We start from the raw sequence: 16,067 nt of genomic DNA on the forward strand, positions 1-16,067 counted from the left end.
CATTCTATTTCTCAATAGACTCGATCAGAGAACTTTGACTTGTCTTTTCCCCATTTGCTAAGAGCGCCATGAACTCGTCCTACAACTAAGTTGGGAATGAGAAAACGAGCTCCACTTGGCCTCGCCAGACACCTTCGATGATCTGTTTGCACTCATGGTCATCGCACCGTGCTTCCTCAAAAAAGCAGCAGCAAAGACCACCTTGCAAGGCTGAATACTTGTGGGCGTCTTCTCTTCGCTTGATTAGCTCATGGTTGGGAGTTTAGATGTTATAATTCTAGGTTTATAACTTGTGTTTTTCCTTTCAAAACATTGTGATCAACGTCGTAGTTCGCGTTTTGGAGGAGGTTTTAGGGAAGGTGAATTGGGACTTGTAACTTCCTAGAAACTCGAGCTGTGCCACCCCTTGTGCAATCAAGCTAGCGACGATGTTCTCCATCTCTTCATGAGCTGACGTTGTTGTGGCGAGTCTCTTCATTAGTGCATGAATAAAGAAAATAATTGTAACACTCAATTAGGATTTGGAGTGAAGTATTGTTCAATGTGATAACTATAAAATATTATAACATTCAACTTGTACAAAATTACAAGCACAAAATGCATAAAGGAGTAAAAAAAAAATCATCAAGGATATCCAAAGGCAATCTGATGAATTAATTATTCAATAACAGATTTTCACTTTTAAAATAGTTCTGGCTCTATAATAGGAATGTTTGATTAACCAATATTAATTATGCGGTTTATTAGGTTGGTTTAGAGTTTAAAACTATTGAAGCATCCTTGTCTCCCCGGCCACAAACGTTCACGACAACTTTAGTTCCACTAGGCAAATTAGGGCATAGTTTTTTCAAAAACGCCAATGCATGAGACGCTTCTAGCGATGGAACTATGCCTTCTAATATGGACAAAAGTCGACACGCTGCAGAAAATACGAAGAATAATTCATTTATATTACTTACAGACGCCAAGATATTTATACGAAAGTAAATTTTGAATTTCAATAATATTAATAAGATTTGATAAGAACTTTCTGTGTACCGTTGAGAGCTTCTTCATCCGTGGCTGAATAAAACTCGGCTCGACCACTGTCTTTGAGAAAACTTAATTCGGGGCCAACTCCTGGGTACTCAAGCCTTCATTATGTATAATTATGTATAAGTATTTGTTTGGTCCAAACATGAAGGAAACGTACGCATTTTATATATTTGAGGCAGAGTGGGTCATATAACTTATTTGGCGAAGTTTAACTAGTGATTAATTAAGATGGGTATTGAGGAAAAAAAAAAACTAAATTTAACTACTAGGTATTTTTCAAAAAACCTTTTTTGAACCATGAAATAGTACAGCAGAACAAAGTTTCTTACACCACAATTGTACTAACTCTGTAATTAAAAAGAGATTAGATATTCGTTAGCGAAAGAAAACAAACACATGTTGACTAGGTCAACACATGTTGGAACTAAGAAGAAATCATAATAAGTATAACTATTAGATAGTTAAAGGGTGCAAATAGAAAAATTAGAAGTTCTTGTTAAGTAACCATAAATATATAGGAGCATTGCAATTCAAGTGATGAATATGAATTGCAATGAAATTGTAAAAAGGGAAATTAATTTCTTTTAAGAGAGTAAACTTCTCAGAAAGCTCATAATCTATCTTGTATTTCATTCATTCTAATTATTAATAAAATGAGTGCAGTCTGTCCGTTATAGTGTCCTCTAAGTCATATCAATAACGGGCACGAAGCCAATAAAGAGCCAAAGAGGGCTATTGCCCCCCTCAATTTTTTTAATACTTTTTGCTAGTTTTTAAATTTTTTTACCTTAAAAATTTACAAATTAGCTCCCTCAATTTTTTCCCCGCATATTAGCCCCCCCTAACTTGAATTCCTAGCTTCGTCCCCTGTTAATAAGAGTTCCTTTTAATAAAGGTTCTGTTTTGAACCCGAAACGAAAATATGAGGAAAGTAATGCAGAACGAAAAATCAAAATTCTATGTTGTGTTTGATAAGTCATGAAAAATAAGAGACATGAAAGGGGAAAATGAGATAACAGATACAAATGCAAGGCCCCAAAATTAGAAAATTGGAATATGAAATCCATTCATCTATAGTTTTCATTTGAGAAATTTCATTAATTGGGCTTAATAAGCCATTAAATATCAAGATTAGACCCTAATGTTTAAAAATATATGAATATGGACTTTTGACCCAAAATCGGACAAAAATACCCTTGATTCAAAAAACCCATATTTTTCTCTCATTTTCAAATGATTTTCATCACAATTCTTTTTCATGTTCGAATTGGTTGCGCTAGGATTAGAATTTTCATCACCCTAGCTGATTCTTTTTCATATTTTTTTTAAGGAATTTGGGTATATGAAAAAGAATTCTAATCCTAGCGCAACCACCGAAAATTCTAATCCTAGAGCAACCAATTCGAACATGAAAAAGAATTGTGATGAAAATCATTTGAAAATGAGAGAAAAATATGGGTTTTTTGAATCAAGGGTATTTTTGTCCGATTTTGGGTCAAAAGTCCATATTCATATATTTTTAAACATTAGGGTCTAATCTTGATATTTAATGGCTTATTAAGCCCAATTAATGAAATTTCTCTTTCATTTTCCTTCTTACTTTCAAAGCTGATTAGGTTGACAGATCTTACCCGACACCAATGGAGTGAGGACGGACAATCTGTCCCTCATCGTCTTGCAACAAGTAGGTCATAGCCCCGTGGTAGACTCCGAGTTCTCCTCTTGCCAGTGTGGCCGAATGTAGCCCGCTCTCCAACCCTTTCCCGGCCCCTTCCACGCCGATCAACCTCACATCTTTGTCTCCAACGAACTCGTGGAATAGACCGAGCGCGTTTGATCCACTCCCAACGCACGCGATCACCACATCCGGCTTCCCGCCCCACTTCTCTATGGCTTGTCTCCTCGTCTCCTTCCCCACAACCGACTGAAACTCTCGGACCATGGTGGGGCACGGGTGTGGGCCCACCACTGTCCCCGACATATAGTAGCTTGTCTCTAATTTGTTCACCCAAGCTTTGAAGGCCTCCGATGTGGCGTCTTTGAAATTTCCCTCCACGGGCTTAACCTTTTACATCATGTAAAAATGAAAATTAAGTAGGTGCTTGAATTAGCCATATGCAGAAAATTCAACTAGTAAAATAGCTACAATTTTCGTACTATTAACATGTCTTAATGATATTTTCTTCATGGAAGTTTTATTAATGTTTTTGGTAGGTGAGGATACTTTTAGTCACTTTAGTAGATTATTTGGCTAGTTTCCTGGCAAATATAAAATAATTACTTATTTGCACATTTTTAAGTTTTATATAATATAACTAATACTTCCATACAAGAGCGCAATTGATCAACAAAGCAAATATCCACCTATTATTATATTGTTAAATAATAATGAAAATCTCTTTTAAATATGTGTAATTATTCTTAGCTTTGAAATTCATTGTAAATAATGTCATATAACATAATAGGTCACTGATTCATAAAAGAATAATATACTGTAAAATATCATATATAGTGAGTTTGGACCACACATGCAAAGTAAAAGAAGAAGTTATAAGGGTATTTTGTATACAATGTTATAAGTAAAATGTGGTGTATAACAGAAAATCAAAATTCAAATGAAAAATCTGAAGGTCACACATTAAAAATATAAGTAGTTTTATTGAGGATACATTTATGAATTTACAATTAAAAAAAAATTCACAGCTAGAAATACATTTTACCATGATCCCCAAAACCTTAATTTGTGTGGCACTATGTCTTTTATTATGTAAGATTTTTTCTTTTGTGAAGACATGAATTCCATCCTTATAATTAGCGAAGTTTAAAGGATTTTTTTTTTTGTTATTTGTACTTAAATATTTAATGTAATCAAATTAATTATACACTAATATGTGAATGAAAAAAGTGTCAAACAAAATGTTTTACGTACAACGAAATGAATATTTTTAAAATGCATTTGTAATCATTATATTCAAGTAGTCTTTTATTAATCTGATTAAGTTCCAAAGTTAATGTATACATTGTCCCCCTATTTTCTTTTAATACACATGCTATGGTATGGATAGGATACGGACGGACATTTTTTTGATCGAAAGATATGGTATGGACATGTATGGCTTTGATTCGTATGGCCAGAATGATGCATTATTAGGATATGGTTGCAGAGTCGTATCTCCTTTCAAATAATTTTTTTTTTTTTTTTTTTTTTTTTTTTTTTTTTTTTTCTTCTATTAAGATGAGTTGACGATCTTTGTATTTTGCTTCGACCACTTTATTCAAGTGGCTTAGGACCTTTAGAATTCATTTATTTATTCTTTTACCGATTTGTCTTTTCATTTGTAAGTTCTCCGATCGTGTAAGTTTGTTTTTGACCTATATATTTTTAAATATAACAAGAATACAAGTATTTGTTCAAAGTAATCCTCTACTTATTTTTAAGGATTTAACTAAAATTTTATTTTATTTAAAAAATTGTCCACCAAACTAAAATTAATTAAATTAATTATTCAGTTAATTAAATTAATTGAACAATTAATTTAATTAATCTCGTATGAGTTATTTCTCTAATAAATGAAACTTGAGTTATTTTTTAAAAAGAGAATGGATTATTGGATTATTGATCTAATTACCCCAAAAAAATATGATTAATTAAGTTTCGCATGTTTATATCCTAAAATTTCAGTTTATTTTCATGTTTTTTTTTTTTACTTCAAAATTATTAATAACTAAGAAATAAAAAAAAAAATAGTTTATTTAATCACATGCCAAATAATAATAGATGACGCTGATAATACGTCTAGTCCAAGGTTTAAAATATCGATACCGATACCCATACCGAGGTTCTGATTTTACGGATATATCGAGTATCGATGGATATATCGACGGATATTCTATAACAATTTAAATACCGACTACCGATTATATCGATGATATATCGATGATATATCGGATACCGACGGATATATCGGCAGAAATCCTATAAAAATATATAAAATGTATATATAATTTAATGATACATATAACAATTATATTTTAAATAGATATATATATATATATATATATATATATAACATATCTATATAGATATATACGTATATTTATATCTATAAATATACGTAATGAATGAATATATAACATTTATTTAGCTAACAATAAAGTTCACCTTATTATGAAATTAATAAATTTTAAAAAATCACTCCATATAAACATATGTAGTTCTATGAATTTTAATAAGCAATAATGAGTCTTCATCTTCCCAAGAACTCAAGTTTAAATTTTGGGCCTGTTTAGAGCTATGTAAATAGGTATTTCAGGAATAACCTTTCTGTTTTGGCTGTTGTAGGAATTTGTTTTACATTTAAAAAAAATCACTTCATATGTAGTTCTATGAATTTTAATAAGCAATAATGAGTCTTCATATTCCTAAGAACTCAAGTTTAAATTTTGGACCTGTTTAGAGCTATGAAAATAGGTATTTCAGGAATAACTTTTATGTTTTTGGCTGTTGTAGGAATTTTTTTTAGAAAAACGGTATATCGGGAAGAAAACGATATTTAGGCTGTTATATCAGTTTTTTTACCGAGCCTTCAAAAAAACGGATATATCGGCGATATATCCCTATATATCGCCGATATTTAGAACCTACTCTAGTCAAAATATTAATATTTTTCTTCGTTTTAAATTACCTGAGCGCCAAGCAGCTTCATCAAAACGACATTGGAAGGCTGTCTGAGGATGTCGTTGGTGCCCATGAAGACGGTGCACTCAAGCGACAGCCTGGCGCAGGCGGCGGCGGCGGCCACGCCATGAGTCCCGGCTCCGGTGGCGGCGAAGACGGAGATGGCGCCGAGCCGGCGCGCGAGGATGGCCTGAGCCACGGCGTTGCTGGTCTTGTCGGTCCCACCGTGGCCCAAATCCTCTCTCTTCAGGTATATCTCCGGCCCATCGCCGCCGTTTTCCTTCTTGTAGTGCTCCGTCAACCTCCGCGCGTGGTACAGTGGCGTCTCTCGCCCCACGTACTCCCTCAGCACCTCCTCAACCTCCGCCTATACATACATGACGTGTATGTATGTATATATAGCCTTGGTTTATTTTGTTTGATGAGCGTTTAGATTATTATTATATACCTGAAACTGAGGATCGTGTACAGCCGAGTGGAATTCGGCTTCGAGCGTGGTAAGAGGAGTTACGAGAGTCTCGGGGATGAACATGCCTCCGAACTTGCCGAATTTCCCATTTTTGCCCACATTTGCCATTGTTCTAATTGACCGAAAGAATATACACGTATAGTAGACTCTTTCACTACTGCTTTACTTAACCGGCCATGCTTTGCAGAGAAAAGATATAGAAAGTTGGGTTGGTGTTATATTTTAGATTATCACGGGTTGTACTTGTTCTTGTATGTATGAATATTAGGATACAGACAAATTAATTCAGTCCACAAACTATAAGGATAAAATTATAATGATGCAGGATATTTATAAAAAAAAGGTGATATACAGTGTATAACTTTAGGGACCATTCTAGTAGCATATAGTAACTACGCATCATAAACCTAGATCTGAATGAATTGAATATAATTTGTACAATTATTCGCTAAATTTATGCATACTTCTAATCACTACTGGAGCGAGAATATTAACTCAGGGGAAAAAATGATAATAGGAGAGACATTATAAAAAAAATCATATAAATTTGGCCTTATAAAATAATATATATATATATATATATATATATATATATATATACATTGAAAATTAAAAGATTATGTTTTAGAAATATCAAAGGATGCATGTATGCCTCCAATATCGTCCCGTAGAGGTTCTGTCACTGCTTCCAACATAAGAAAAATAAAAATAAGAGGTCCACTAATAAAATGCTCTTTCAAAATTTTGAGATCATCGGTTGATCGAGAAATATAAGCAACCATAGGCGACGGCTCATGTCTGACCTGTTAGGGCCGAGTTCCTCCACCGTGTTTGGTTGCCAACCACCTTAGTATGATATTGTCCGCTTTGGGCCCAAGCCCGTACGGATTTGTTTTTGGGTTTCCTTCCCAAAAAGGCCTCATACTAGTGTAGTTAGGTGGGTCTCTTATATCCAATGTATTCTTTGCATTCACTTCCGATGTGGGACTTTGGTTTGCATCCCAACAATCCTTCCCTCAAACCAAGGACCACATACACATGTACTTCCCTCAAGCGAAATCATCTTGTACCGCCGTTTGGAAGCTAACGGGACCCGCCGCCTGACCGGCATCATTGTCAGGAAGACTTTCGACACAAGGCACACCATCGCGAGATCACCACACAGAGGGATTCTCCTTCACCTTAGTATGATATTGTCCGCTTTGGGCCCAAGCCCGCACGGATTTGTTTTTGGGTTTCCTTCCCAAAAGGCCTCATACTAGTGTAGTTAGGTGGGTCTCTTATACCAATGCATTCTTTGCATTCACTTCTGATGTGGGACTTTGGTTTGCATCCCAACATGACCACCACCGACAGCGACACATGCTGCACCAATGGCCATTTGTGAGAGAAGTAGCTGAGACTTAAGAATTATGGAATTGATATGTGAGAGAAATACACAAATGGAAAATTACGAAATAAGATCGGGCGATAAAGCAAAGTAGCTAAATTAGAATGGCTATATGCAAATTAGCAATATATAGTCATTAAGCCCATCAATTAAGTCAAGTATAAATGACCGGTATATCTTCATTTAATCTGAAAAATGTTAATAAAAGCCATACATCCTAACTAGTTTTCAAGCTAAAAGAAACAACCATTCACACACATTTAATAATAATAATAAAAAACCCAACGAATGAGAACTAATTATGACAAAAACATATAGGGACTAATTACAACAACAAAAAATGATTAAAGTTAAAAAAAAAATAAAAATAAAACAAAGGGTTGTTCTCATTTCTTTGGTGATGGTTATCATACTGTTATATGTGTCCAAAAAGGTCTTCTCATATTAATACTAACATGTGGATTTTGGACACCGGTGCAACTAGACATATCTGTTCTTACAAATCTCTATTTCTAAGAGTCAAGTCTTTACAAAATTCAAGTATCACTCTACCTAACCACTCGTCTATTCTAGTCCATTTCTTTGGTGATGTTAAGATCAATTGTGATCTTCTTTTAAGAGATGTTCTCTTGGTTCTTAGTTTCAAGATCAATCTCATTCCAGTTAGTGCTTTGACTCATGATTTATCTGTCAAGGTATCTTTTACTGATAATGGATTTCTGATACAAGAAATTGCTCATCAGATGATGATTGGCAAGGGTGATGGAAATGGTGACCTTTATGTCCTCACAAATCACATTCAACAACAAAATGATGTGATCAACAAAGTGACAACACAAGTGTGGCATAGATGTCTACATTTTTCTTGTAAGCGTCTAGATTTCTTGAATACCGACCTTGATTTTTCTGTTTACAATAAGCATGTACCATGTTATGTTTGTCCCTTGTCATAGATTCTTCTTATCCTTGGATGATGATTGTACTAGATTTTCTGTTGGATTTACATGCTCATGAATAAAAGTCAAATAAAACCTTTTAGGTCAGATAATGAAAAAGAGTTGGTCGTTGCTGATTATTTTTCAAAACATAGGATTTTACACCAATTCTCATGTGCTGAAACTCCACAAATTTTTTTGTTATGGAGCGCAAGCACCAACATCTTTTGAATTCTGCTCGTGCTCTTTACTTCCAGTCCAAGTTACCTATATCGTTTTGGTCCGACTGTGTTCTCACAACTACTTTCTTGATAAATAGGACACCTTCTCTTTTATTAGGCAATAAAACCCCTTATGAGCTTATATAAGTCACCGGTTGGTTGTAAGTTCTTAAGAGTTTTTGGCTGCTTGTCTACTCTGAGAGCACACATGACCAAATTTGAACCAAGAGCCAAAAAATGTGTTTTCATTGTTTATCCTCCTGGTATAAGAGGATATAGATTGCTTGATGTGCAGACTAGAGAAATTTATGTCTCACGTTTTCAAGAAAATATTTTTCTTTTCGTGATATCGGTGATATTCTGATGACCATGAAGCTTTCCCTGATATTGTTCCGCCTGTTAGTCCTATACTTGTTGTATCTGTTGCTGTGCCTTTAACATCTCAGGAACATGATAGTCATCATCAATCTCATAACCATGAGAATGGTGTTCAAAATGATGAGTCAAAACAGTCAGACAATGATGTAGTGGAACATACTCAGTCAGAACCATAATTGATACAACCAAAACCACATGATACTCAACCTCATGATCATGAATACAATTCAAGATCTCAAAGAACCAGACATGCTCCAAGCTATTTTCAAGACTATCATTGTGGTCTTCTTCAAGATATTCCAAGTGGACATGTTTCATCTGTCGGGGATGATTCCCCCATATAACCATGTAAATGCGGAAAAGTAATTAATTACGCTAATCATGAGCTAATTAATTCAATGATTATATGACAAGATCTAGATTTACGTTAATTAAAAATTATAAGAGAGCATATAAGTCAAGCAACCGAAACAAGAGTAAACAAGTACTTACATTGATTTTCAGTTCACGAACTGAAAGCTTTCACAATTCGTCTTCGTCTTGAACGTACAAGCCTCCACACGATCAAATAAGGGACTCTACTTCAAGGACTCGATGTGATGACACCTTAGTCTTCCGAAACGTAATCTCCGAGACGAATAAAAAAGATGAGTGGACACAGTCTTTATCTCACTAGATCACGAAACTAGGTGTTTCGAGATCTCTCTTATTTTACTAAGAATGGAAACGAATTTCCGAGGGGAAGAGAAGCAGAAGTGCACGGCCAAGGGAGGGCTAGGTTGCACGAAATTTCTCTAAAAAATTGCTTATTTTTGCCTTCTCATGAACCCCTATTTATAGTAGTAAAATGAGATATTCATGGAATCTTCCAGAATATTTTATTTCCTTTTATTGTGTTCACACTGGAGGATTTAATCTAGGCCCTTGGATCTCAACAAGTGAATCCTACTTTTTCTCTCATCCATCAGATCAATATCTATGAGATATTATTCTTTTATTTAAATAGAGAATAATTTATTTAGTGAGATAATAAAGGAGAATATATTATTCTCTTAAATACTTTCCTTTAAATAATGAGAAAATATAGGACAATATCTTATATTTTTCTCTCTCCTTTATTTAAACAACTAAAGAGAAAATATTGGTAAATACCAATATTATAAATTTCGAATTTTAGGCACACGGCCAAAGGGGGATTTGCGCAAACCCTAGTGCCAAAAATTCCCAAATTCGATTTTCATATTTTGTGCAAGGCCCAATTGCTTAAAACCCAATTAATTATTTATTTACTTGGTCCAACAATAAACAAATAATTAATAATTGTTTATTTACTTGATCAAACAATAAATAAACAATTCTACCATAAATATTTATTTAATTCTGCGAATACCCGTTTTCCAGAATTAATGCTGTCAATCACAATTACAGTAAGTGAGATTAATAATGATAAACATTATTATACGAAAGTTCTTATCCGCCTTTATCATAGCCGAATCGGGGACTATGGACCTAGTAATAGGAGCTTAACAAATCCGATGAAAAAGACGAAATAGTCCTTTCTCTTTTGTCCATCGATTCGTCTAATCTTTGTCAAATACTCCACCTTGTAAGCCAAGACTGAACTCTCATTTATACTAGAATTATATTTACTCATCGTGACGAGTGTCCACTGATATAGTCAGTTCGTGATCAAGATCCTCCAGGTTCAACCCGTGTCAAGAGAAGTCAATTTTTCCGTTATACTTCTCTTGATACATATCAGCCCTAAGCATTGTTGCTTCCCCAGCGAAAGATTCTTTCGAACATTACTTACTTCGAAAGTGCGCGCAATCTATCGGTTCTGGAATCAACCCTTAGGTGAGAGAACATTAACCTTCTTTCAGGAAGGCTGGATTCCGTATCTGTAAATCATTTCCCACTCGAATTATGCTCTGAGAAAACTCCCAAGACATAAGCTGTGATTAGCATGAATAGCTTTTTAGCGAATGAGTCAAAGAGCTCAGTAACATAACCCAGTGTCCATGATCACTTCAGGATTTAGATCAAGTCTCATTGTGACCATCATAGTGGCCTCGGTTAGTGTGTCATAACGGTCCTTAAACGACACATCTACACCAAGACCTGTCCGGGTCGTACACTTACCGCAAGTGTAGAATGCTCCCACATAGTGATCAGCCTTCACCCATGTGTTCCATATATATGACTTTAGATATAGTTTTCCAGGCGTATATCAGTCATCGACCATGTTTTAGCACACCGCCAGAACTCAGGTGCCCATCACGTGACTCAGTTAGATACGGAGGCTATGGAATAATGAATGTTTAATAAATCTCATTAAAAAAGAAATAACGCTTTCAATTCAAATAGATAATAAATGTCAAACTTTATTTTATTAATAATTTCAACGAGAATTTACATAAGTATCTTCTCGTGGCCAAGAATTCCTAACATCATCTCCTCATTAAGTAAACCTGGAAAGTTAAGAGCCATAATTATTATGGTGAAGGATTAATCAGGAGATAATTGATCAGTCACTTTTGGGTCTTTAAATTCCAACGGTCAGGTCATTGATTACGCCTATGACTTAACGATGTAAGTTTTGAACTACTCTAACATCCTAAAAACGGTATTCGCGTTTGCAGAGTCACATTCTAATATGATGTGGATAAAGAAAAGTTTGTAATATTGTGATGTATTCTATGACGTACGCGTGTCTGCCAACCATCTTGACTGGTCTTGGTGAATTTTTCACATTGTTGAAATAATTTTAAACCAAACCGGTCTTTGGCGTATTTCGAGATTAATTTCCCTCATGAGGTTAGAGTCAAGGCTGATTTCTTCTCAAGTCCATGTTGAAGATCTATAAATCGATGAGATTGTTTACATTCAATTGATCTATGATCAGATTGAATAGTTGGTGGTTGTTTGTTAATTTCCCACATTAATTGTGTCGAATCTATATATGCTTAAATGTTTTTGTAATTATTTCTTTATTATGCAATCAATCTACCTGGACTAATTAAGCTTGATTAATTGATATTTTTGTAATATAATATATATTTAAAGATATAGATTACAGCCTAAGAATTATTATGCAAATACATTCTGGGAATACAGCTCACTTTTTTTTTTCCTTCCAGAATAATTTCACAAATTACTAGAAACATATGCCTCTGACCCTGAACTATGTATAACATAACGGAATGTCGCAAAGTATAACCTAATTAAAGATGATAATTGCAGAGTATAAATATAATCCAAGCCAATCAATCCTGGGTAGCTTTGGCAGATATGGAGTTGAAAACTATGGCTGCGTCCTTGTCGCCACGGCCACTGATGTTTACAACCACTTTGGTTCCACTTTGCAAAGTTGGGCTCAGTTTCTTAAGATATGCCAATGCGTGAGACGATTCAAGTGCTGGAAATATACCTTCTAATCTACATAATAGTTGGAAAGCTACACACACACACACACAAAAAAAAAAAACCCCGGGAGATTTAATGGAAAAATTACAAAAGGTAATTGCGAAGAAACTTAAATTAACATTATTTGATACTTACCATCAAGAGCTTCTTCATCCGTGGATGTATAAAACTCAGCTCGTCCAATGTCTTTCAGAAAACTCAATTCTGGGCTAACTCCTGGATACTCGAGTCTGCATATCAATTAATTTATTGGATAAATACCTTGTAATTAATTAGTAGTTGTTATTCTAATCTATATATGACTTCATACGTTATAATTTGAGCATAATGATGTAATAATTAAGAACGTTTTTTTTTTTTTTTGTCCAAACGCATTTTAGGAGTGATAAGTTTAGTTAGTTTATCGTTAAATAAGCACTATAATTTATTTTAGTAAATCTTGTATTTTCCGCGTAACTCGAACTTATCTCTCTATTAAAAGGCTGATGGTGTTCACTACTAAACTAACCTCTCTTTTCTACACGATGACTCATATATTAACCATATTAAGTAATTGAACTCGTATACATTTTATGAAGTAATTGGGAATTTAATGAGTCAACCTTATTTGTAACAAACTATTGAAAAGGTTTTGAATGAATAATAAATGTTTGCTTGTAAAATAAAAAACAAAAAATTATCTGCTTATTTTGAATTAGACATAGGACTTCAGTGGTGGGACAAACATGCAGGTATTTTGTCCACGTTTATGTTAGCGACTTGACATTTGTTGAATTATATTGTGATGTCGTTATATATGATGACGCAATATCGTCAAATTGATAGAGAACCTGGCATATGGATAATCTTAATCGGCCAGGCACATCCACAACCACAAAGCGCATTCTATTCTTTTGAGAGCATTTCTTTCCACACAACGCGTAGAAAATAACAATCGCTCAAAAAAAAAAAAATAATAACAATCGCTCAGTCATGTGTAATAATGTTTACTGTGACGTATAATAACAACTCAATTAAACATAATTTTACGATTCATCACTTTGATAAAAAAAAAAAAAAAAAAAAAAACCTAATGCAGATATGCTTAAGATGATTATTGTAATAAATACTTGAATTTGTTTTCCGTAAAATTATAGCTCAAGAGAACAAAAAAAGAAATTAAGAAAGAAGGTTTAAACACAAAAAAACACTAAATTTAATAAGAAATGATGATTTAGTTCACAAATATTAATTAGCGAAAAACATACCCAACTCCGATGGAATGTGGTCCAATAATTTGGCCTTCGCCGTCTTGCAACAAGTAGGTCATAGCCCCGTGGTAGACTCCGAGTTCTCCTCTTGCCAGCGTGGCAGAGTGGAGCCCGCTCTCCAACCCTTTTCCGGCTCCTTCAACACCGATCAACCTCACGTCTTTGTCTCCAACGAACTCGTGGAATAGACCGAGCGCGTTGGATCCACTTCCAACACACGCGATTAGCACATCCGGTTTCCGCCCAAACTTCTCCACGGCTTGCCTCCTCGTCTCCTTCCCGATCACCGATTGAAATTCCCGCACCATGCTAGGGCATGGGTGCGGGCCCACAACGGTCCCCGAAAGGTAATAGCTAGTGTCCAAATTATTCACCCAATTCTTGAAGGCCTCCGACGTGGCATCCTTGAAACTCCCTTCAACTGACTTGACCTTTCAGTTCACCAAGTAGTGTCAATCATATGTGTCCTTGGCTTAGAATTGGAGAAATTACAAAAGAAACGTTTCTTAAGTTGAACATTTTAAAAATAATTATTATTTTAAATCATTTCAAAAATAACATTTTTTTTGCACGATAACTAATTAATTTCTTTACTATAAAATTGTAACAATAAATAAAGTTTTTAAAAAAAGAGTTAATATCATAAAAAAAAAATGTACAAAATAGCAATTTGAAACTTATTGCTTAGCAAAATAGCCAAAATTTCAACTTTTCAGCAAAGTAACCAAATTTACGTTTTCAAATTTTTTTTTTTGACAGGTAAGATTAAAATTTTTGACGATTATTATAAGCAATTTATCACTTTAAGAAAATTACTCTTGGGTGAATTTTTTTTTTAAATCAGATTACTACACATTTTGACTACTTCACTAAATTAAGACAAACCTTGACTATTTTGCAAATTCATAACTTTAAACTAACTATTTAGCGGCATCATCCTATAAAAAAATAGAAACTTTTTTACAACTTAAAATATATTATTTTTATAACAAACAAAAAAAAAATTTAAAAACGCTATTTTTGAAATAAACTACGAACGAGCAATATTACCACCTTAGAATTAGGTCAAGATAGAGAGACTATTGAAATTCCTATTTTGTAGTATAACATATACCTCAGCACCAAGCAGCTTCATCAAGACAACATTAGAAGCTTGCTTTTCTATGTCTTTGGTGCCCATGAAAACGGTACAAGCCAAGGAGAGCTTTGCACACGCGGCGGCCGTGGCAACCCCGTGCTGGCCCGCCCCCGTGGCGGCCACGACTCTTGCCCTGCCCATGCGTCGGGCGATCATCGCCTGCGCTACGGCGTTGTTTATCTTGTGCGCTCCTCCGTGGTTGAGATCTTCTCTCTTAAGGTATATATCCGGCCCTACGCCGCGGTTCTCCTTCTTGAAATGCTCCGTTAGCCGTTGAGCGTAATACAGAGGCGTCTCTCGGCCGACGTAGTCTCTTAGCGCCGTCTCAAGCTCAGCCTATAGAGAAATAAATTTCAATTTTTTTTTTTTTTTTTTTTTTTTTGTGAAAAATTAAAATTTTGAAAAATATATAGAAATTTGACTAACCTTAAACTGAGGATCGTTTAAAACCGATTTAAACTCGGCTTCCAGCATTCTCAAACAAGTTATCAAAATCTCGGGGACGAATATGCCCCCGAACTTCCCGAATTTTCCGTTCCCAACAATATCCATCACCCTCCCTTGACCACTAGGTATTTCATGCGATCTTTTGATCAATGATCTACTGAGGAGAAAGGTTTTAGCTTCTGATGGAATTTCTAGTCTATTAGAATTAGTCCTGGGCGTTGCAATAACTTTACTACTGGCAGCAATTGGACATGTCTTTGTTTTTCTCATTTTGCTGCATGTAATTATTGCTTGTTGGTTTATGAAGTGGGACTTTATGGGACCATTCGTAAAAGCCATTTGTCTTTCAAAGAGAGAGAGAGAGCTAGGTCGAGGGGCTAATTTTATATCAAGATTGTGACGAGAGTGATAATTTTTTATGTCAACCAGAGTCATTGTAGACCTCTATATATAGAAAAAAAAACTGGTTTTTTTATTTTTTTTTATTGGTTACTAAATATTAGAATATATGTATTTTATAACGAGAGTATTTCAGTCTTGACGTCTACTGTGTCTCTTATATTATTTTACTTAGATTTTGCAACTAAAAAATAATTTTTTTTGTATCATAAAATAAAATGGGCTCTTTAGATATATAGACATATGAAAACTTATATTTTTACTATATAATCAATCTTTGATAAATTTTAAATAAATAGTC

General features: G+C 34.5%; 2 protein-coding genes across 2 annotated transcripts; both read right to left on the reverse strand.

Moving 5' to 3' along the window:
- Nucleotides 1-526: 526 nt before the first annotated feature.
- On the reverse strand, nucleotides 527-6,390 carry LOC149386267 (tryptophan synthase beta chain 2, chloroplastic-like). The gene is made up of 5 exons (XM_089627567.1): nucleotides 6,162-6,390; nucleotides 5,721-6,080; nucleotides 2,667-3,100; nucleotides 1,039-1,133; nucleotides 527-919 (listed from the first exon to the last, which is right to left on the reverse strand). Exons 1-5 carry the CDS (start codon nucleotides 6,288-6,290, stop codon nucleotides 744-746), a joined length of 1,194 nt encoding a protein of 397 aa, XP_089483693.1. The 5' UTR covers nucleotides 6,291-6,390; the 3' UTR covers nucleotides 527-743.
- A 5,903-nt stretch (nucleotides 6,391-12,293) lies between these two features.
- Nucleotides 12,294-15,772, reverse strand: LOC149386268 (tryptophan synthase beta chain 1-like). Its single transcript, XM_089627354.1, has 5 exons — nucleotides 15,347-15,772; nucleotides 14,897-15,256; nucleotides 13,780-14,213; nucleotides 12,668-12,762; nucleotides 12,294-12,563 (listed from the first exon to the last, which is right to left on the reverse strand). The coding sequence occupies exons 1-5, from the start codon at nucleotides 15,704-15,706 to the stop codon at nucleotides 12,373-12,375; spliced, it is 1,440 nt and encodes a 479-aa protein (XP_089483480.1). The 5' UTR covers nucleotides 15,707-15,772; the 3' UTR covers nucleotides 12,294-12,372.
- Between the last annotated feature and the right edge of the window lie 295 nt (nucleotides 15,773-16,067).

The sequence above is a fragment of the Urtica dioica genome, chromosome 9 (genome assembly GCF_054948205.1).
Source record: "Urtica dioica subsp. dioica isolate 48M chromosome 9, U.dioica_male_clone48M_v1_H2, whole genome shotgun sequence".
Classification (NCBI taxonomy): Eukaryota; Viridiplantae; Streptophyta; class Magnoliopsida; order Rosales; family Urticaceae; genus Urtica; species Urtica dioica.

Excerpts from the sequence above, each read along its gene's own strand:
- LOC149386268 (XM_089627354.1), bottom strand. The coding sequence starts at position 15,706 with ATGGCTTTTACGAATGGTCCCATAAAGTCCCACTTCATAAACCAACAA. Across the intron at positions 14,214-14,896 it reads TGAAGCTGCTTGGTGCTGAG|GTCAAGTCAGTTGAAGGGAG; the intron begins GTATATGTTATA and ends GTGAACTGAAAG. Across the intron at positions 12,763-13,779 it reads CCACATTCCATCGGAGTTGG|ACTCGAGTATCCAGGAGTTA; the intron begins GTATGTTTTTCG and ends ATTGATATGCAG.
- LOC149386267 (XM_089627567.1), bottom strand. The coding sequence starts at position 6,290 with ATGGCAAATGTGGGCAAAAATGGGAAATTCGGCAAGTTCGGAGGCATG. Across the intron at positions 3,101-5,720 it reads TGAAGCTGCTTGGCGCTCAG|GTTAAGCCCGTGGAGGGAAA; the intron begins GTAATTTAAAAC and ends ATGATGTAAAAG. Across the intron at positions 1,134-2,666 it reads CCTCACTCCATTGGTGTCGG|GCTTGAGTACCCAGGAGTTG; the intron begins GTAAGATCTGTC and ends TACATAATGAAG.